Raw genomic sequence first — 21,579 nt, 5'->3', positions numbered from 1 at the left:
GGAATGTTTGAACATGTCGACGGCTGATGAGCGACGACCACGTGCATCAGAAGGAACACAGACCGTTGCCTCTAAAATCTTTCTTAGGTGTTAAAATTTAGTAACGAGCCGTTTGGACGCGGTTTGCTTTTTAATTTATAGACGAGTACGGATGCGCTGCCCATTCTTCTTCTTCCTTCACACACTTTTCTGATTTTCACTCTGCTTATGTTCAGTGCTCACCCTCAGCCACACGCTTTAGATGCTTTAATCATTTTTCTTTGGTGGGTAACCGGAGCTTTAGACTCTTCCACGTTGTTTTTTTGTTGTTTGTTTTTGGGTTGTTTTTTTTTTTTTGTTTAAGGATAAATCGTTCTTTTTTTTCTGCTAGGTTTAGCACTTTCTATTTATTCATGTTTATCTTCTGCCTCTTTTTGAGCCTTGGAATGATTCATGCCACCTTCATGCCTATACTATTACCCTCTTTGTAAAATACAACGAGATGTATATTGAACTTGTGCGTTAACTTTCATAATAATGGCTCCAAGACATGGGCGGACAGTTTTTTTTTTGTTTGTTTTTGTTTTGTTTTTTAAGAAAAATGTAAATTTAGATTACAATAAATATAAACTGCACACAGCTTTTGATGAAACCCGAGACATCATCACAGTTTTTGCACAATGAGAGATTGTTGTGGTTCTCCAAATGTCTGTCTGGCATGATCACAGTCGCAATAGGGTGCCACATAAAGATATTTATGTCTTCGAGGAACATTTGTCTCACTAGCATCCAACACTTTATGTTGTTCCTTATAAACACGAAGAAAACACTAATGTAGTATAATATAACCTCTTGTTTGGACACCCACAGGAGAAAGTATCCATCCATGCCTTTGTAAAGCTTATTATAAACATAAAATGACATTTTATGACTTTAAAATATGGTTAATTAAAGGCTATGTTCTGAAAACACATTCAAGAAAATATTGTACATCATGTTAAAGGTAAATACTAAATTACTTAACAGTTTGCATGGACAAACAAAATGTATTCATGAGTAGATAAGTATTTATCTATTTATAAACAAAAATGGGACATTGTTGTATTGTTGCATGTATCTCTTCTGTCACAGAGCAGCAGATAGTCCAGCACTAACACACGAGTAATGTCAGTCAGTCAGACCTCGGATCAACCCAGCAACTGTCCTCACCTGTGGACAACCACAACTGCACTACACTAAAAGGTATGTTACACAGACTAGACTTCCCTAATAATTCATTGGTACAGCATTGTTATTATTATTAATATTATTATTATTATTAGAACAGTAGAAAAAAAAGATACTTAAAATTTGCTCAACCTCTCCTCAGGTCAGAGAAATAGTTTTGACCATTGCTCAGTTGTCCTTGTGTGTGTAAGAGCAGCTGTCCTTGTCACTCCCACACAAGTTATTGTTAGAAACAAATGAGGCCCATGTGGGATTCCTCTCATGATACATGTTGGGCTGAAGTAGCACACCACCTAAGACAACAGTGAAATGTAGAAGAAGAACTGTCGCTCACACCCCAGGAGACGATCCTGTCAAATGTGATGAATGTGTTCAGATTAAGACGACAGTGTTGAGCGTCAGATTATTAATTGGGTCAGTATTTGAAGTTGGGGGTGTTACAAACATGTCGAGGTGGAACTAAAGTGTGATAAGAAGTACAAATACTTAACAAATACTCCAGATGAAAGGTTTGTTTTCACAATTTGAAACCCACTGGACAGTGAAATGGGTTTTTACAAATAATTAGTTTGAAACGTTACTGATTACTACTGGCGGGCGGTATCAAGAAATTGGTTTTAATTATCTTGGTTTGATTTTTTTGTTAATTCCCCATATGGAAATTCCTAAATTTACTAGAAATCTTCCTAGAATTAGAATAGAGCAGTGGGCAGCCACTGAGCAGCAATGGGGGTTGGGTACCTTTGCCCTTTGACCTGGTGGTACTCAAACCAGCAAAACCGTCCAGTTACAAGCCAAGTTCCCTTCCCACTTGGCCATGGGCTGCCCCAAATCAAGACACTTATATACTTTATTGTACAAGAGGGGAAAGCCATAGAGTCATGACTATTATAGTTCTGCAAAAAGAACATATTAAGTCTTAAGTTTTATTATGACATGAATTGCTGAATTGTCTCTGAGGCACAGCTGCCAGTGAGGTGATGGAATACAGACAGAATATAATACTAAATACATTTGCTCGTAATATTTTTTGCAAAAATATTAATGGGATGATATTTAGCATCATAAATATGTGGTTAGTATGAAGTATGCATCATTTAGCTATATATTTAAAAACAAGCATTTTACTTTGAAATTCTGTGAAATATCATCATGGAATATTGTGTTGTAATTTTAAGATCATAGACGCTCATCAGCCCTCAGGTCATTAGAGTTAGACACAAGTGATTTCATTTGCCTAATCCCTTAATCTGCATGTTTTTGGACAGTGGGAGGAAACCAGAGACCCCGGACGAAACCCACGCACACAGGAAGAACATGCAAACTCCATACAGGAAAGGCCCTTGTTGCTTCAAGACATGACTGAGGTATTTAAAAAAAAAAAAAAGAACCTAATCTGAGTAGTTGTAATCAAAACTTTTATGCTGAGCAGGTGCTCGCTGTAATTGAACACCAGACTGGTATCGATCTGATCAGCCCGTGTCCCCGAAAATAACAGAGAAATCTAAACTCTGGGAATGAAAACACGCAGGATCTGACCCGAGTGAGGGCACGAGATGTATTGTAAGACATACCACCTTTATTAAATGCACAGTATCACAAGGAACATTTCCATTAATTGTGGATAAGCTACTCACATGATGCACAAAGCATTGAATTGATTGATAGAACTGGCTGATTAAAGCAGGATTAAAATCGGCCAGAGGAGCGCGCACACACACACTCGTACACACATCCACACTTGCATACAGGCGCGTGTGCAAATGCACACACACACACACACAGCATTTCCTCACACACATAAACACACACTCTCTTTGTATTCACATAGTAAGTAAAATTTCCGTTATCTGCACAAGAATGAAAACTTGTCATATTTTTTTTTCTTTTACCAGATATTTACAAAAAAAGTTCTCAATCCTTCCCAACCTCCCCTGTCCGCCACCCACCCCCAGATTACATTCAAAAAAAAGGTCCCGACCCTTCTAGATTACATTCAAAATAATATACTAATCATGATGCAAAGTCACAGTTATTCATCTGAAAGAGGATCAAAATAGGCTACAGTCAGTCAGAGGTGGAGTGCTGGGGTTGGGCAGGAGGCGACTGCTGACCTCCGTGCCGTCGGCCACACACCTGCTCAGATGCTTGTCAGCTAGGAGGCGTCCTGATGTTGGATCAGAACCAGAGTCTATGCTCCTCCTACAGACAGGCAGTGTCTCACACAGCCTCTGCGTAAGCTCCCCATCACAGTGGAGAGGAAAAAAAGGAGATCGTTTGTTTTTTTTGTTTGTTTCTTTTTCTCCAGAGAAAAAAAAACCCCACATTGCTCAAAGAAAGTCCTCCGCAGATCAAAAAAGTTGCCAAAAAAGGATTGTATTCTCACCGCTATTATGAACGAGCACAAAGAAATTATTACAATGTAGCACAAAGAAAATCCTATTTACATAGAGTTTTTGTATTGCCAGTGGCCCATAACACATTGTCTTCAATAGATGTCACACAGTTTTGTTTTCTTTTGACATGATACCTGCTTAGAACAGATTATACTATTAAACATATCCTACTATTCATATAGACAAATATCAGAACTGTACAGAATGCACAGCAGTTTATATACAGCACACACATGTTGTCGTACAGCACTGTTCCTATGAGAACATGGAAACGGTGTCTGAGTTACTTGCTTCAGTCATGGCTGGATGAAAAAAAAGCAGCTGAGGTCGAGGAGAGTGGTCGGGTTGTGCGTTTGGGCTCGAGTTACGCTACAAAGTGCACTTCACCAAACGTATTATAATGCCTGTACTGCTTTATGCCTCTATATGATTGTTATACACTCTTATGTGGTATCGACTAAGTATCGAACTTCCTCTCAATCGCCCAATATCGAAGAAATGTTATCATTCAATATCCAGTTTTTGGTACCTGAGGATTTCTCAGCAGCGTCAGTGAGCCAATAAGCATGCAGCATGTTGTTTGATCAGGCTCTAACAGCACTGTGGCTGGATCAAACTAATGTGTAAAGTCAATTTTTGTTAAAATGATTATGTTATAATGGGAAGATGTATTTTCAAAGATTAAATATTCTATGAGTGATAACAGTTTAACAAATCGTATACAACATTTGCATAACTTAAATAAACTCCCTCTTCAATCTGCATTTTGTGACTGCGCTTCAGTGCACATTTTAAATAGAAATAATAATAAAAAAAAGTGCAGATATTGGCCTGATAAATCACCTTTAATACAGGGTTATGGCCGTAGCACAATGATTACTTTTGTAAAATGTTGACCAGATTGCAGTTTAAAAACCAGTTTCTAAATGTTAAAGTCTTCCTGGAAATGTCTACTGATGTGTTTCACTGCCGCCCAGAGTGAGGATCTTTATCACATACCACCCCGGCCGCTGACTGGGGCTGCTGAGAGAGAGATGGAAGCTCCCCTGGGACACTTTAAGAGCAATCAGACTCTTAATTAACCCTTTTTACGGCGGTCTCTTAGCCTACTGTGTCGAGTAAAGATTAGAAATAAAGATGAATTAAACAGGTCGTGACTCCAACACGTGCACAACCGCACAAACCCGCCTCAGAAACCTCGGACCTCAGTACACAGTGCGTCAAATTAGACGCGAAACATGAATATGACACTCCTGAAGCCCATCTTCATCGTCACACCCGTCGTCAAACCATAAACACACAATCTCACCAACAAGCACACGCACGACATCAGAAAACCCGCCTCTGAAGAAACACACACACACACACACACACGACCACATCACTTACAGATATGGGCCACCGAACAACAGAGATCTGCTAATGGCATTGCTGGTGAATGAAAAATAATAATAATAATAATAATAACAATAGTAATAATAATAATAATAATTCAAAAAACAAACAACCTGTGCTCATCTTTTTTTTTCTCCAAGACAGGCACAGCTTCACACCATCGAGTCCTCATTCTCTGTGCTTTAGATACAACAAATGAACACTTCATGCGATCAACACTCCACATAATAATGAATACTGATGACCTTGTGTAATTAGTGTAATGTATGAAAATGATTACAGCATTATTTAAAAAGAAAAATGAAATAAACGCTGTATGCCCTTTTACTACCTTAACACTGGTCTTACATTAAAAGATTGTTCAGTGGACTTGAGCAAGATTATATGTAACAGGAATCTATGAGAACGTTTGCGTATTTGTGTAGAATATATAACACAAATGTGACACTGCTGACAAAACTAAAGGAAAAAGACAACGCTCAATTCACAATTACGTTGTGTCCAAACATGGAGGGACACGTTGATTTCATTCACAGCATTAATTGTATGGATGTAAACAGAACAGCCAGTGTCTGATTATCGAGTTTTTTCTCTTCATCTGTGTGTGTGTGTGTGTGTGTGTGTGAACGTGTTAGTGATTTAGATAAAGTGACAGAATCCTTTTCCGCGTTTTGGTTTCCACTTGTGAAACATGCATCGGCAAATACTGTGGATGGGTACAGAAAAAAGCAAAAAAAAAAAAAAAACAACAAAGAATTTTAAGGCTTTTGTCGATGTAATGAGGACACGGAGAGCATTTACAGGAACATTTACAGCCAGGTACTGTACACAGACGCACCCACACAGTCACGCAAGCTTCTTCTCCTCCTCCTCCTCTCCGTCCAACACACACAACACGTAGTACGAAGCCCCAGCACGCACACATGCACGCAAAGTACATACAGGAACACCCGGCACATCAGCCCAGTATGTCCAAGTACACGGGTGAGGCCTTGGCGAGGCTCTGGAGCATGCTGTGGATCTCCTTGATGTTCAGCCTCATGTAGGGCTCCCTCTGCCAGCAACCCAGCATCAGATCATAGACCTCTTTCGGGCAGGTGCGGGGTCGCTGCAGCACGCGACCCTGGGTGATGCACTCAATCACCTGTAGGACACAGGGGGACAGTATTATCATTTTATGTTATTATTAATGAAAAAAACACAGTGAATGTGAGAGTGAATGGTTGTTTGTCTCTAAGTGTGGCCCTGCGATGGACTGGCGATCTGTCCAGGGTGTGCTGTCAGCTGAGCGTGGCACAGCTCCAAAAATCTTTTTTCTATCTGCACACAGGAAGTTAATTCAAAGTCAAGATGGACGGAGACAACAGCAACATTGCTCCAGTAAAGCAAGATGGCTGCAAACAGGTTGGAGTGTGACTGAAAACACAATGAATTCCACTACTCAAAAAACCATCATTCAGCAGTTTGTTGAGATAAATGCTTCTTGTCCTCGCCCACCTATGCACTGCCTGTGAATGCACGCACACGCTCCCTCAGTCAGGTCTGATAGTTTTGCTTGACAGAGCCTATGTTCAGGTGTGGGACGCAGCAAACAAATAGTGTAATGCTGCGTTCACACAGGACATCACTTGTGGAAACATCGTGTCAACATCAGTCTTGTAAGTATCTTAACAGAAAATGACTTTGGTAGAAGTTGAAGTCACTTTTTATAATATTACTTAAGTAAAAGTCTTAAAGTATATGACAGTTACTGCACTTAAGTATCAAAAGAAATTTTCTGATGTGAATGTACTTAAGTTTTAGAAGTAAAAAGTAAAAGTATCAAAAAAGCGAGGAGTTAGGGTCAAGCCATGGTAGCTCAGTGGTAGGCGGGAGTTGTCTTTCAGCTGGAAGGTTGTGGGTTCAATTCCTGGCTCTGCTAGTCTATATGCGTCCTTGAGCAAGACACTTAACCCCATGTTGCAGCGTTTGAATGGTTCAATGGAAAGAGGGTAAAGCTGATGGCAGCAACAGATAGGTAAGGAATCAAATGAATACAATTATAACTGACTTCCTGTTGTGTTCATGCATCATCTTCATCCCCACACCCCCAACCCTGCCATACCTTCTTGGCAATGGTGTCTCGCAGTGTGGTTTAGGGGGCTGGTTTTGATAAGTCCCACAGTTTGACCAGATTAAGCCACTATCCATACTTACAGATACAGATACTTATTGTAAGTCTGCTAAATGACATGTAATGTAATCCATCATCATATGTGTCTGTCCTTGTGTTTTTAAGTGAAGGTGACTGAGCTGGGGGTGAATGTGTGTCTCAGGACAGACTCTGACCTCGTTGTTGGAGAGCTGGTACCAGGGCTGTTTGCCGTAGGTGAAGATCTCCCACAGCACCACTCCCAGGCTCCACACGTCACTCTCCGTGGTGAACCGCCTGTACATGATGCTCTCCGGGGGCATCCAGCGGATCGGCAGCATCGTGTGACCGCCCACCTGCAGACGGAGAGAACAGTCACTCAGGTCAGAAACCAGAGAGGGTTATTTTGTTATTTATTCTGGATATGAACACTATATTGAAATGGTTTGTGCAGTTTGATCCTAAATATTTTTAATTGCAACATCATGATAAATAAAACAAACCAAACCAAAAAGTGTTCATTAAATTTCTATAACAGATTCAACAAAAATGGTTTAAAATCTGATTATACATTTAATGGAGGTCATATTTATCACCTCACCTACATGAATTCGCCATCTCCAACCAAGCATCTGTCAGGGTTTATACCAAATAGAGTTATGTAATCATGATGTCTCTAATCATAACAACTCTAACAACACAGACATGGAATATCTGAGGTTTTCTACACAACTTTTCAGTGCGAGGAAGTCTTATTGACGGCCTTATTGAAGTCTTATTGACAGCCTATACTGTAGACTCTTTAGCCTCACAGCATAATTGTAAACATACCTGCTATTGTAATTGTTGCAAACCATAATGCTTAACCTAAAATCTGCTATAGCCAAGTATATGAGTATAAAAACTGCTAAAAACTGACTTTTGTCATTTTATGTCATTATATTACTGGCATTTACAACATCATTGTAAAGCATTTCTACGGAATGCTCCTTCTATTCGTTGCTAATCCTCTGTAATGCAATGCCACTGCACTGGTTTTCTCAGCTGATCTAATTTATCACTATGATTTCCTTTGATTTGCAGCAGCACAGCCGATGAGACAGCATTCATGTTCATGCCTCTGCTGATTGATATCAGGAGACGGTGACAGGCCCTTTTCATGTCGATCGTATCTTGTGCAGGCGACTGTGCTCACATTCATTTCCTGACCCGCGTTGGGCAGCAGAGGGCACTGTGTAATTCAGACTGGGATCTGAGACACTCGGGAGGAGGAGGAGGAGGAAGCGCTGAAGAATAAATCCATCGGTTTCCCAGCATGACACATTTTTATTCAAACAGCTACTGTCCGCTGTATCAACAGCCACTTATAAGAGAGTGTAATCTTCTCTCAGTGGATAATGACACGCGCCGTTAAGCACCGCCATGTACCTCCGGTTTTTATATGACGCTGTTTATGTTGTGTATGTTTATGAAATATGAACGCTTGAACGTATGCGCATGTGCGAGGACAAGAGAGCAAGTGTGACGTGAGCGAAAACATAAAATACTCACTCTGTAATAGTCTGAGCTGTAAACATCTCTGGACATGCCAAAGTCTCCGATCTTGACCATCAGGTTCTCCCCCACCAGGCAGTTCCTGGTTGCCAGGTCTCTGTGGACAAAGTGCTGGGAGGCCAGGTAAACCATGCCAGCAGCAATCTGTTGTGCAATGTGCAGCATCTGGGACTGGGTCAGCTCCACCAGGATGCTGTGTTGCCCGTCTGCCATTAACACAGCATCAGGACCATGGGACCTGCAGGGAGAAACTCTTCATCAGTGCCTCTGTCATCATCACACCACATCCATAGTTACTCTCCAAACGAACATTAATTATAATTTAGCCCTGACAGTATTATCCTTCCCCCCCACTCCTGGAGCCGCCACCTTATCGTGGTGGAGGGGTTTGCATGTCCCAATGATCCTAGTAGCCCAGGTGGGTAGGGTTACCCAAGACAGACACGTCCTAGGTGATCGACCACAGAGTCTTTATATATAAATTGCAACTCCTCTAACAGATTTTATTCTAAGCGAAACAAAATGTATTCAGAGGTCATTGTCTTGGACAGAACTGTCTTTATTCTAGGCAAAGACAATAATACTGATTGTGGCTTCATCATCTATCAGTGAAAAATAAATGCAAACCAACAGTTAGTTTTCTAAAAATATCTTAAAATATCTATTTCAATTTCCAATCATAGCCATATAATGTGGTTGTATTGTATGACCTCTGGTATTTTTAAATATTATTATTAGTAGTATTCATCCAAGTGGCCAATGGTCACTTCAAACCCTTTTTGAACAGTAACATTTACATACAAATGATAAAAAAAAATGTATTTTCATTGTCACAATTATCATTTTTAAATGGAAATGTAACCAAATCTAAGCCACACAGGAGTGAAAAAAATGCCTTTCTTTCACATCTGGAGTCAAATAACATAATATAAGATGAGTGCATATAGCTGTTACAGGTGGGTTTCAAACCCAGGACTTATTGGGGGTGACACATGTCCAAGGCCAATTCCCTCCCTGTCCATAAATAATAGATTATAAAACCAAAGCTGCGGGTCATGATTGGCTCACGGGCTGGACTTTTGACGTGCCTGATTTAATTTAATAATCTAATCTTTCTGCATGGAGTTTGCATGTTCTCCCCGTGTGTGGGGGACACACTAAATTGACCCTAGGTGTGAGTGTGAGAGTGAATGGCTGTTTGTCTCTATGTGTCCCTGTGATGGACTGGCAACCTGGTGTGACCCTGCCTTTCGCCCTATGTCAGCTGGGATTGGCACCAACGCCCCCCGTGACCCTCATGTGGAGAATAAAGCGGCAGGGGACGAGTGAGAGTGAGTGAGTCGGTCTGGTTACTACACAATATAGGAGACAATGTATTGTAGACGTGGACACTGTGGGCTGAAAGGACTAAGGGCCAAAACATGATGCAGATGTCTCCTACCTGAGAAACTTGTTGAGGTCACCATGCTTCATGTATTCAAACACCATGATGAGTGGGTCGCTCTCTACGCACACTCCGTAGAAGGTGACGATGTGTTCGTGCTGCAGGTTGGTGAGGAGCTCGGCCTCCCTGTAGAAGTCCGCTCGGCCGCTCTCGCTGCCCTCTTTCAGAGTCTGAGCACAAGCGAGAAGACACACGGTGAGGAGCATGATCTACATGCAGCCGGGGAGAATTCGCGAGTGCATTGATTATTTTTGGTACCTTGACTGCCACGTGAATCTTCTCCTGGTCTGGCGTCAGGTTGTAGCACTCGGCGAGAAAGACCTTCCCGAAGGCTCCCTCTCCCAGCTCCCGCTTCAGCACGATGTTGTGTCTCTTGATGTGCTGCACGACTTTCAACGCACAAGCAGACAAATCACTCTCAAGGTCACATGTGCATTATTGATTGTTACAGGCAATTAGTATATGAGTGAAGACTTTTCAGAATATATCTTTGTTAACCTTCATATAATGTCTTACTGTATCTTTGCCACTTAAAATGTCCAACCACCTAATTGATGTTTGTATGCTGCTAATGAATAAGTGAATTTCTTTGATTTTAAGGTGAAAAGTACAACGAAAGTGGACGTTTCTGAAGAGCAAACCTAAATAAATTATTCAAACGATCAAAAACACTGGCGATTGTGTTTCAATGAATCGAAAAACCTAAAAGAAAACACATTTAGGTTCAGTCTGCCGCACTGCGCCTCTTCTAAACAAGCTTGTGTTTCTGAACATTATCTGTATGTTCTCTGTCCTGTTCACGTCAAGGAGGAGTCACTCTGACAATAAATCTGGCGTCCAGCGGTGATCCCTGCATGGATTTATCAGAAAAGGTCCAGGTTACCAGGCATTTGTTGAGCGGGGCGGTAACTCACACGTGTCAGATTTCAGCATGCTGCCGGTGTTACGGAAGTACTGTGGGTTCTCAATGACAGGAATCTTTGTCATCCCAATGATCACTGCGTCTGGACCCATCTCCGAGGACGATGGGGTGTTGTTGCCATTGGAGACGTGATGAAGAGGGCTGGCAGAGTCATCGTCATTACTGATGACTGAGGAGGAGCCTAGGGAGCCAAATGGGAGGAGGAGATGGAGATGGAGAGGAAACAGAATGAGGAAGGAGGTAAAGGTGCACAGTTGGAGGGAGAAATGGGACAAAAATTGTGTGATTGTTTAATGATAAAAAGATATCAGACAATCACACACGTCATCATTAAACACATTCCTGTACTAGTTTTTACACTGACACAGCAGAGGCTGCAGTTCAGCTTTAAATCAATGCTTCAACTTTAATTTAAAGTTCTTTTTAACTCCATTTTTAAAATGTGCCAGTGTACAATACACTTATTTCCTGTCTAGTAAGGAACTAGATGAGATTAATACCACTTTTAGATCTATCCTAACTGACATGGAGCTACACTGGCTCTATTTGATGGTAACAAAATCAGTTTACGAACACCTTCTTTAAGATTTTATATCAAATGTGTTTCGATATAAACACATTTTGAGGAATAACATTGACTGTAGCTGTGGTACTGAGCTGAGCTTAGCACAGAGAGAGAGAAAAACCATAGGAAGACGCTATTGGTATGCAAAATTGGATATCATTTTAGCAAATCTGTTCACCTTTAATACCAAACTTGGAGTTTCTTCCATATTTCAGGATGATCACCATCAGGACACAGCCGGTCAAGGCAACTCCTGCGATTCCCACAACCACATACACCTGGAATGAAACAAAAACAACAATAAAACATCTTACCTACATGTTTTCGACCTGTGGATCCAAGATTTCGACCAGGGGCCAAGAGCCTATATGCTACCAAGTTAGATCTTGGAGATGTTTAATAATTTAGTTTGATTTAATTTATCCATTTCAGACCATGCGAAATGTAATAAATAACTAGAGAAAGCACTCAGACAGCACACATAGATCCACTCTATTGAGAGTCAATACAAAGTGTTATGTGTTGAACATTTGTTTTATAGGAGCGGCACCACCATGACACACAACAAACCAACGCTTTGGACGGTAAACGCGGCCGATGATCACTTACAGCGACACTGTCGTCCAACGGAGGGAGTGGAGAAGCTGGAAAAAAAAGAAGAGAGAAAACAGTTGTCAACAAAAGCTCATACGACTGTAACTGCTGACTGGAGTTGAGTTGAGTCCATGTACGTACTGGTCGTATCTGGGCAGAAGAAAGATACAGTCACAGGCCATAGGAGGAAGAAGAGATCAGAGTTATAAATAATAATTATTCACAATTATTTACATTGTTTTTTTTTTTTTTTTAATAATTGATAATCGTTACTTACAGATTGGAGGGTCATCTGTTTCTGTTAGACCGAAAAACAAATCTGTGTTAGTTGTCACCCTCATAAACACAAACTAGCTTGAAAAATGGACTGAATCATACTCGTAAGTAAATAAACAGCTGTAAAATAGAAACAGACCGTTCCAACCTATTTCAGGTGGGTCAATGAATTGGGCAAAGACTTTCTTTTCGTCCCGGCCATACTCATTCTTCGCCACCAGCTTGTACATGCCGTTGTGGATGTGCGTGGGGTTGACCAGCTGCAAGCAGCCGTGGTCCTCGTTCTCAGTGGAGAGGTGGATCTGGGTGTGGATGTAGTCCTGCTCCTGGAGAGTCACGTTCCTGTGATACCACTGCAGCTCGGGCTTAGGGTTCCCCGTCACGCTGAAGGGGATGCACCAGTGGTGGTTCTGCTCCGGCTCCAGCAGCTGCTGGATGGTCGGGGCAACTGACACAGAGGCAACAGTAGAGGAAGAGTAAACACGGGATGATAGGAAATCAACACCAGGAGGAAGCAGGAAAAGAGACATTTATGGGATTGAAGAGGAGACGCGGTCAGGGGGCAGCTGAGGAGAGACGGATCACACAACGTTTGAACACTGACAGGAAAACATGAGAGACGGGAATGAGGAGAAATGTCGTACCAAACAAGCAGACGAGTGAGGCAAGGCACGGGGAGGAAGAGTTATGAACAGGAAACATGGAGAGTCAATAAGATTTGCAGAGAGACAGAAATTATAACAAACTGAGGAGCCTCCTGCTTCTACTGGAAAAACACACACACACACACACACAGAGTCTAATAGATGGCACTTATAAGATTATCTGAGAGGAAATGAGACAGACCTCCACAGAAAATATCATTTTTAAAGATGTATGCCATGATGCTAAACCATTAACAGTTAAGTTATAACAGAGAAGGCCTTACAGAGAATGTTAAGGTGAATGGTGGCCTCCATCTGACCGACCATGTTCTCGGCACTGCATATGATCTCCCTGCCGTTGTCGTCGGGAGACAGGCCTGACAAGGTGAGGGTGCTCTCTGTTTCCTTTGGTTCGATCTGTAAGCACAGAGGACATCGTGTGCATCACACAGTGTGTTCTATTCATGTCAGAACAAATCTCCACCATATACTGGATTATGACTGAGAGTGAGATTTTGGTTTATACAGAAATATACTCTTATTTCTGTTTGTTAATGTCTTTCATTCTGTTTTATTCTTATGCAATTTCTTTTTTACTTTATTAATCCCTTAGGGAAATTCTTTCTCTGCATTTAACCTTTTATCCCCTATTAGAATTAGGACGCAGTGAGCAGCCGCTGAGCAGCGCCTGGGCACCCGGGGAGCCGTGGGAGTTGGGTACCTTGCTCAGGGACACCCCAGCCCTTTGACCTGGTGGGGACTCGAACTGGCAACCCCTCCAGTTACAAGCTAAGTTCCCTTTTCCACTTTCCAATCGATCACAAACTAAACTATATAACTAAATGAACTCAAATAAAGCACTCAGAGTCTGCTCCTTGTTTCTCACAGATCAAGATGACAATAAAGTTTTCTGATTCTGATTCTGAAGATCTGGATTACAAACTAAATGCACAGTAACATAGACCTTCTGTAGGTAATATTACATGAGTTTATTCATGTATTTTATTGCAAGGTAAACAATTGTTTCAAAAGAAAATCCCAAATCTGTATAGCAACCAAACCTCATCAGACCAGTGGGGGGAAAAAACAAAACGTGAACGATGACGTCCACTTTTGTAAACTTAAATAGTATGATTTAAATATTACTGTATTTTATAGACAATATTTATTTGTTAATGAATGATAATCGTGTTATTTCACACAGTCAAATACATTTAAAGGTCGAGTGTGTAATATTTAGGAGGGTTGATCGGTAGAAAATGAATATGCTCCTACCCATCAGTGTGTTTAGATAAGTGTGTTATCATTTTGAATTGGAAAGGGTTTGGTTTTTATAGCCTTAGAATAATCCTGTTATATCATCATCGTTGTCGTCACCAGTTTGATTTAAAACGGGGGAAAGACCGTCTCTTTTTCAAGGTCACTTTGCAAAACGACATCTAACATAAAGACGTTACGCAGTGAAAACGGTCAAATTATTAGGAAAAGCCTAACGAAATTCCATACGGTCACGCAGACATTAACCGTCGACGAGAGCACATTCATCCACGCATACGTTCACACGCACTCTGCCGCGGGGCAGATAAAATGTGTTTGGATGGAGAAAAGGGGGATCAGCTGTTTGTTTTTGTACATATTTATATGTACTTTAAGCAAGGTTCCTGGCTTCTCTTTAGGGAGGATGACATTTTTTGCCGCCATGAATCCGCGGTAGCAATCCCAACACTCTCAGGTCTGGACCAACAGAGTTTCAAGTGCTTAGACAAGAGCCTAAAATTATAATAATTATAATATATATTATATTATATATAAATGACCTTGGAAATTAGACACTCTAAATTGACTGTAGGTGTGAGTGTGAGAGTGGTTGTTTGTCTCCGTGTCCCTGTGAAGGACTGGCGATCTGTCCAAGGTGTACCCTGCCTTTTTGCCCTATATGCCAGCTGGGATTGGTACCAGCGGGCCCTCCCCCCCTGCGGTCGAAGATGGATGCATGTATATATTCAAGACGACATACAATCATACAGCACTGGGATTAAAAACAAGATCGCAGGGATGAGACTTAAAGTTGGATTTAAAAACGTCAGTAGTAGTGAGAGACGTCCCGGTGTGGAATTGGGCGACTGTTCCACAGTTTTTTTTTTGGGGGGTAGCAACAGAAGAGGAAACTATGAGAGACGGGGACTCATATGAGCTCTTGTGAGGAGGAGCTAAGTGACCTAGGAGTTGAATGAGGGGTTAGGAGGTCTGGCATATATTGATGAGCTAAACTGTTTGTCTTCAAAGAGCTTTGAAGACAAACAGTAAAGTTTCAAATGATTTTTTTGTGTGTTTAAGGCTAAGGCCGGTCATATTGTTATTATTATCAATAGACCCCAGTATCGTGGTCCATCTCTTGATAAGACTCCTCCTCTTTGTCCCACTGTGGCACTCAGCCTTGAATCTTTTAATTTCTTGTGAAGATGTAAATCTTTAGGGGAAGATTAGAGCCTTCATTTTAAAAACGGGCTGAGTCACTTCCCTTAAAGAGCTGGACGCTGTAGAAGACACAACTCAGAGTGGGCTCACCTCGTGGTGGGTGGAGAGAATATCGAGGTTCCACAGGATCTCGGGAGGAGGGGAGCCTGTGGCGGTGCACACGGCCTTCACGTTACTCCCCTGCATCTTGGTCACCATCTTTGGCGTGACATCCACGATGGGAACCACTGTGAGACACAAGCAAACGGACGGTCTGTGTCACAAACACTTGAGTCATCTGGTCAGACGTGAGACTTGTTTCCTCCTTTACGTCTTTGACCTCTCTTTTCTGATCCCCCTAGAGAGGATCACCTCACGAGACATGCACTATCAGATGCACATCGCTGCTTATTTTAACTCGGTTTCACATTACCACAATCTGGCGGCGTGAGTGTGGCAAAGGGCGTCGTCTCTCCTCTGTCGTCCGTGCATCTCAGCTCCTGACCGTCGCCTTCTTCTTGGAGCCTCAATTTGATCCACAGGTTCTCACAAATACAATCCAGAGGGTTTCCAAACAGCAGGAGCCTGAAAAAAAGTCATTTTCATTGTCTGACTTTGTCTTAGAGAGAGAGAGAGAGCTGTATTGACTGAATATTATAGCCATTACTGCATGTGATACTTACGGCAATGTTGTGTTGAAGTTCTGAAATGTTCTCCAAGACAATATTGATAGATTATTGTGTCTGAGATTTCTAAAAGCAAGAGAGATAATAAAATAAAAATAAATGAATAATTCAAACAAGGCAACTCCTGTGTACATCAAAACATTCAAGTAATAAAAAAGAAAGAAAAGAAGCTTCTTACACATATTGAAGTCTTGTATTATTAAAAAATGCATCTGGTGATATTGACGTCAGTCTCGTCCTCGTCACTGTTCTGTTATAAGTAAAAGTGAAGAGTCATAACTATTGTTTTTACGGAAACGTGCATGTAAAACACTGGAAAACACAGGATGGTACTCACAGGTTTCTGAGGTTTATGTAGTGCCTCAGACTGTTGTCGTTAATGTCAAACAGTCTGTTCTGATTAGCAATGAATCTGTGGAGACAATGCAGAAGAAACAGCAGTCAGATGCACTGATGGTCAGTTAAATCACTGTCTTTAAACAAGCTTAAATAAGCCCACAGAGCAAAGGGGCCAATTTTGTTTATAACTTTCATAAAAACTAGAAGTAAATGTCTGTCTTTTTTATTATTTAGTAGACAGCGTCATTTCCTATGTCAACATACATATATATGGGGATTTGTTTTTTTTAGTTTTGTATTGTTGTTGTTAATGTCCATAATATTTATATATTTATATATACAGTATATCTATATATATATATATATATATATATATATACATATATCTAGTGAGTGAGTTATCTAGACTTTTGCTAAAGATGATATATTTCTTTCTGTTTAATAAGACAATATTCAAGACACCTTCATATACTTTTAAAACACAAACACTGTAAATGTATTAAAGCATCTCCAGCAGTCTGAAGGCTCTGTGCTGCTTCAGAAGTTCTGGCCTTATTCCAAAAGTTTCCTATGTCAAATGTCAAATGTGATATTTGCTGGATGCATTATTGTCTCAAACCTGCTCCTTAAAGGATGTCCCTTCAGACAAAGTGAATAAAGAGTCACACTCTCCTGTGTGCTAATTCCTTTGGATTGTAAAAAAAAATGCAGCATAATCATGTGGACGCACAGTAAACATCCATGACAGGTTGCTCTGCCAACTATAGAGTCTGTCTCCCTCAGTCAGCTCACCCACTCTCGCCTCCACAGTGGGCAGATGCGATGAAGATGTGTGGCTGCTGTGTGTGTGTGTGTGTGTGTGTGTGTGTGTGCAGGGTTGTACCAGGTGTACTCCGGCACATCAGGCCTCCCTACACACACACACACACTGACGCAGATAAGGCTATGGGTACAGCCTATCACCGGCTTGATACAAACCGATGTGTAATGTGGCAGCAATTTGGTCATCGTGAAATATTAGCGAGTCTCTTTCACATCACGCCGCCCCAAAAAAGCCGAATCAACACCTCAGAGTCTGCGCTGGGCCTGAACATTTACTCCATGCTCACTACCTCTGGAGCTGTTTTTGTAAAGGAAACACCGACTAATCCAAATGAGCCTGACGCACACTCTCGCCACCATTACGCGCACACACACACACACACACACACACGGACGTCGTTAGTGGCACACGCAATCCCCGCCACATACACACACATACTTGGCTGCATGATCTGACAAACCCAAACCTTGCATGTAAATATCATTTTTTTTTGGTGTTTGACATTAAGAGCCGCAGACATGTTGACCATGAAGGACAATCAAACCAGTCCTGCTGTTATTCATACGTTATTATTACTAGTTTGATTGGTAGTAGCTCACGATCCTAACAATAATAACAGCCTTCGTGTATTATTGCGAGCCGTCGCAGGTGCTCCTTTTTACGCACTGCATCCTAATAAGTCCATGGGCTGTCTGCACGACCGTGTTCGCACACTTACATCTCGGTGATGTTTTCCATGTCATCTAACGTGAGCATGGGGAAATCCTCGATCCCTGGTTCGGAATCAATACAAACAATCCTTGAGATGCTGCAAGTGCACGATGCGGGGCACGCATCGCTAAATCTCCACAGCCCCGTGAAAAAAACCAAAAACAATCCAAGACGAGCCATGCCATATTCCCCCGCGCTGGAGTCCATCGCAGGTCCAATGATATCCCACCAAACCTCCCAACACAGAATCTGGTCAAATGTAATTTAGTGGTAAGATGTGTTGTGTGTGCGCGCGTGTGTGTGTGTGTCCCTCCTCTCCTCGTTTGCCGCCGTTTATCTGACCAAGGTAATAATCCTTTCGACGCCGTCGGTGAGGAATGCGCACAGCCCACGGTTTTAATATCAAGATGCCATGGACTGGCCTTCCCGTCTCCGCAGAGCTGCTATCACACTACTGCATATCGATGCCGTGAAGCAAAGGTGTCAAGTGCTCCGTCCTGCTGCTGCTGCTGCTGCTGCCGCTGCTGTCTCACTCCCTGTGTCTCAGTCCCAGACTGTCCGCCTCTGCCTTGTAAAACAAATATGAGGTGTTCCAGATGTTTAGAGATCAATAGTCAAGGCCGCCACTCCAGCGTTTTCTTTTTTCTTTTTGTTTTTTTCTGTGTGTGTGTCTCTCTCTCTCATGAGTGTGGTGGTGGTGGTGATGGAGAGGAGGAGAAGAAGAGAGACTGCACAGTGGAGTAAGGATGCGTGGTGATGCTGCTGCGTGTGTAGGGAGGAAGGAAAGGCTATACCTGCATCCGTCTATCGATTATCGACGAGGACGAGCGCATCTCCCCACATCACTGGGACTGAGAGGGGGGGTTTAAATGGGAGAGAATCTCTATGGCACCTTTGGACAGTCATTTATAACATTTTATATTTTTAATGTTTGGTTCATGTGCAACAAAAAAACCCATATAAACACCAGCTGCAGCTGCTTGGATGAGGCTGCACATGTGCCCAGCTGTGAGGGTCAAGTGTCCTGTTTGTTGTCGACGACAACAACAACAACAACAACAACAACAATAATAATAATAATAATGGATGTACACTCTCCTGTGTTGTAGTTAAACCCTGGAGCCATGCATGTGATGAAAGCACCAGCACTGTTGCACGGTTGTGGCCATTATGGCCTATAGTGTGACGTACGGTTGACGCACAAGACGAGTGCATCTATGAAAAATAATTACCTATATACTATGTCTGCAAGCTTCAAATGGGTCTCACTCCAGTCACCGATCAGAGCATGATAGCCTGTAGGAGCACAGACTCTGTTCAGCCTTTTTTTTTTTTTTTTTCATTTCAACATGCATTTAACCAAATTGTTTTTACATTTATATATTATTTAACACACACACACTTTATCTGCATCACAAACCACTGTGACCCTGTAATAATGTGTAAAATTGACTCAGTGGAACAGAGGGTCACATCAATAATACTAATATTAATACATATAATATGGATATATTATATGATATATTATATCATTATGTTACTATATTGTATTTGTTGATATTGTGGTGATTTCTTGCTCTGTTCTTGTCCTGTAGATGGCCATAATGTGGTGTATTTACACATTACTACTTAAATAAATAAACACATTTCTGTCAGAAAAATCCTGATCAATTAAAAGCAATAAATAAATATACATTTTAATGATAATAATTGAATGAAAAATCGGTGGATTCCTAAAAAAAAAAATCATCCATAATGAGGAGGAGAAATATTAGTGAGGACACATGATCTATGACACAGCCTGGATGGTTAGTGTCGCTATGGTGACTTGCCTTTTACAAATAGCGGGGACAATGTCAAGTGTCGCTATGGTTGCAGATGAAAATATGTACGCAGGCTTCTTTTTTTTTTTATGAGAAACATCAAGAACTGAATTATATCTGTCTCCATGGTAACATCACAGTGGAGGAGAGGGAAAGCAAGCTCTTTATTTTGCAATAGATCCTTGCCTATATCTGAAGGAGCATGATAAAACTACAAGAGAGGGGATGTTTAAAACTGATTAAAGTATGGACAAAATTCTGGCTTGTTGCTTTTTATAAAAAAAACAAATGGGGGGGTGCAGCAGTGAGATTGAGGCTCTGGATTAGCCAATGTGCTTTTATGGCTTTATAATTTTTTCACCCACATCCACAGGGTCCACAAGTACTTTCTTTTGAAGATGGGGGGGAAATAATTTGTGAATTCAAAGCATATGTTGTTCATTAAATTGAATTGTAAATCAGTTCTTAAAATGTATCTCCTGATAATTTCATCTTGAAGTCTACGTGATGTCTTTACTGAACCTCTCTTGCATTGAGTTGGGTGCCTCATCTGCATCATCAAAACTCTGAAACTGCTCCATCTCTGTTCCCAGCACTCCAGGAAACCAGTTGGTGGCAGACTTGTCTTGAACCTTGCCTGGAGTGAGGCAGCTGTGACTCAGCCCACCGATCCACCTCCAACCCATACTATCCACCGCCTCTCAGTGAGTTTAGGTTTACTTACTCTGATCAAACAATAACTCCGGTTCAAACAAAACTGTATTTATTTCAGAGGAAACATTTAAATCACTGGCAGATAAAACAGATACTTGTACAATAATAAGAGTAAAATGTATAATATCATCATTTTAAATGACATCCAAGTTAATAACAATGTATATTGACATATTGTGCAAGCCCTTTGTTGACCCATAAATCAGATAAATTATGACTTATTAATTGATGGGCGGTGCATGATGTGTATTGTTACATACAGTATATGCTGAAAATGTAGTGTATCTCTCAGCGTTGTTATCTCAGCTGTGTGTATATTTTTTATCTGTGCACATTAGATCATTTCATTTGAGGACATGACTGGACTTGCACTTCATCAAAATCCACCACAGATAAATATGGATTATTTATTTATTTTTACTCATGTTGACCTGGTCCTCAGTCTCTCCTGTGACCTTCGAACATCTTTGAACAAGGTTGTTTTGACTTGGCGGGTTTGCCTTTATGGGCACATACAGAATAGATTAAAAAAAGTGATTTGAACTGACCTGTGAAGAGCAATTTACTTTATAGCAACCTAACCCCACATTATCAGGAGGCACAAATTTACCATAATTCCAATATGAGCACAACCGGCAGATGGTCCCTCGTCATCTGCTACAACAGATTAAAACTGTTAATACGTGTAACTGGGGGAACAGCTCAGGAATGCATACAACTTTTGTTTTTTTTTGTTCCTTAATGGCTGTTGGAGGCAGATGAAGGAGTCTGCCGGAGGAGGCGGGGCAGCTGCCTGTGAGCCTTCACCCGGGACAACAACTCCCCAAACACAGGGAGCGTTTGTCAAATTGTTCTGCTTAGCCTTGCAGTCACGTCAACCCGCTCCGGTGACTTGCACT

At 41.4% G+C, this 21,579-nt stretch overlaps 1 protein-coding gene across 1 annotated transcript; it reads right to left on the bottom strand.

The window, feature by feature from the left end:
• Positions 1-2,765: 2,765 nt before the first annotated feature.
• On the bottom strand, positions 2,766-18,784 carry ntrk2b (neurotrophic tyrosine kinase, receptor, type 2b). Its single transcript, XM_058617016.1, has 17 exons — positions 18,151-18,784; positions 16,608-16,682; positions 16,449-16,520; positions 16,268-16,336; positions 16,018-16,169; positions 15,696-15,832; positions 13,412-13,544; positions 12,602-12,931; positions 12,349-12,357; positions 12,223-12,257; positions 11,792-11,891; positions 11,041-11,229; positions 10,385-10,515; positions 10,124-10,296; positions 8,680-8,920; positions 7,326-7,484; positions 2,766-6,141 (listed from the first exon to the last, which is right to left on the bottom strand). The coding sequence occupies exons 1-17, from the start codon at positions 18,348-18,350 to the stop codon at positions 5,956-5,958; spliced, it is 2,391 nt and encodes a 796-aa protein (XP_058472999.1). The 5' UTR covers positions 18,351-18,784; the 3' UTR covers positions 2,766-5,955.
• Between the last annotated feature and the right edge of the window lie 2,795 nt (positions 18,785-21,579).

Source organism: Solea solea, chromosome 19 (assembly GCF_958295425.1).
Source record: "Solea solea chromosome 19, fSolSol10.1, whole genome shotgun sequence".
Taxonomy (NCBI): Eukaryota; Metazoa; Chordata; class Actinopteri; order Pleuronectiformes; family Soleidae; genus Solea; species Solea solea.
Note: the sequence above shows the minus strand (reverse complement) of the source record. Positions and strands in the feature narration are given on the sequence as shown.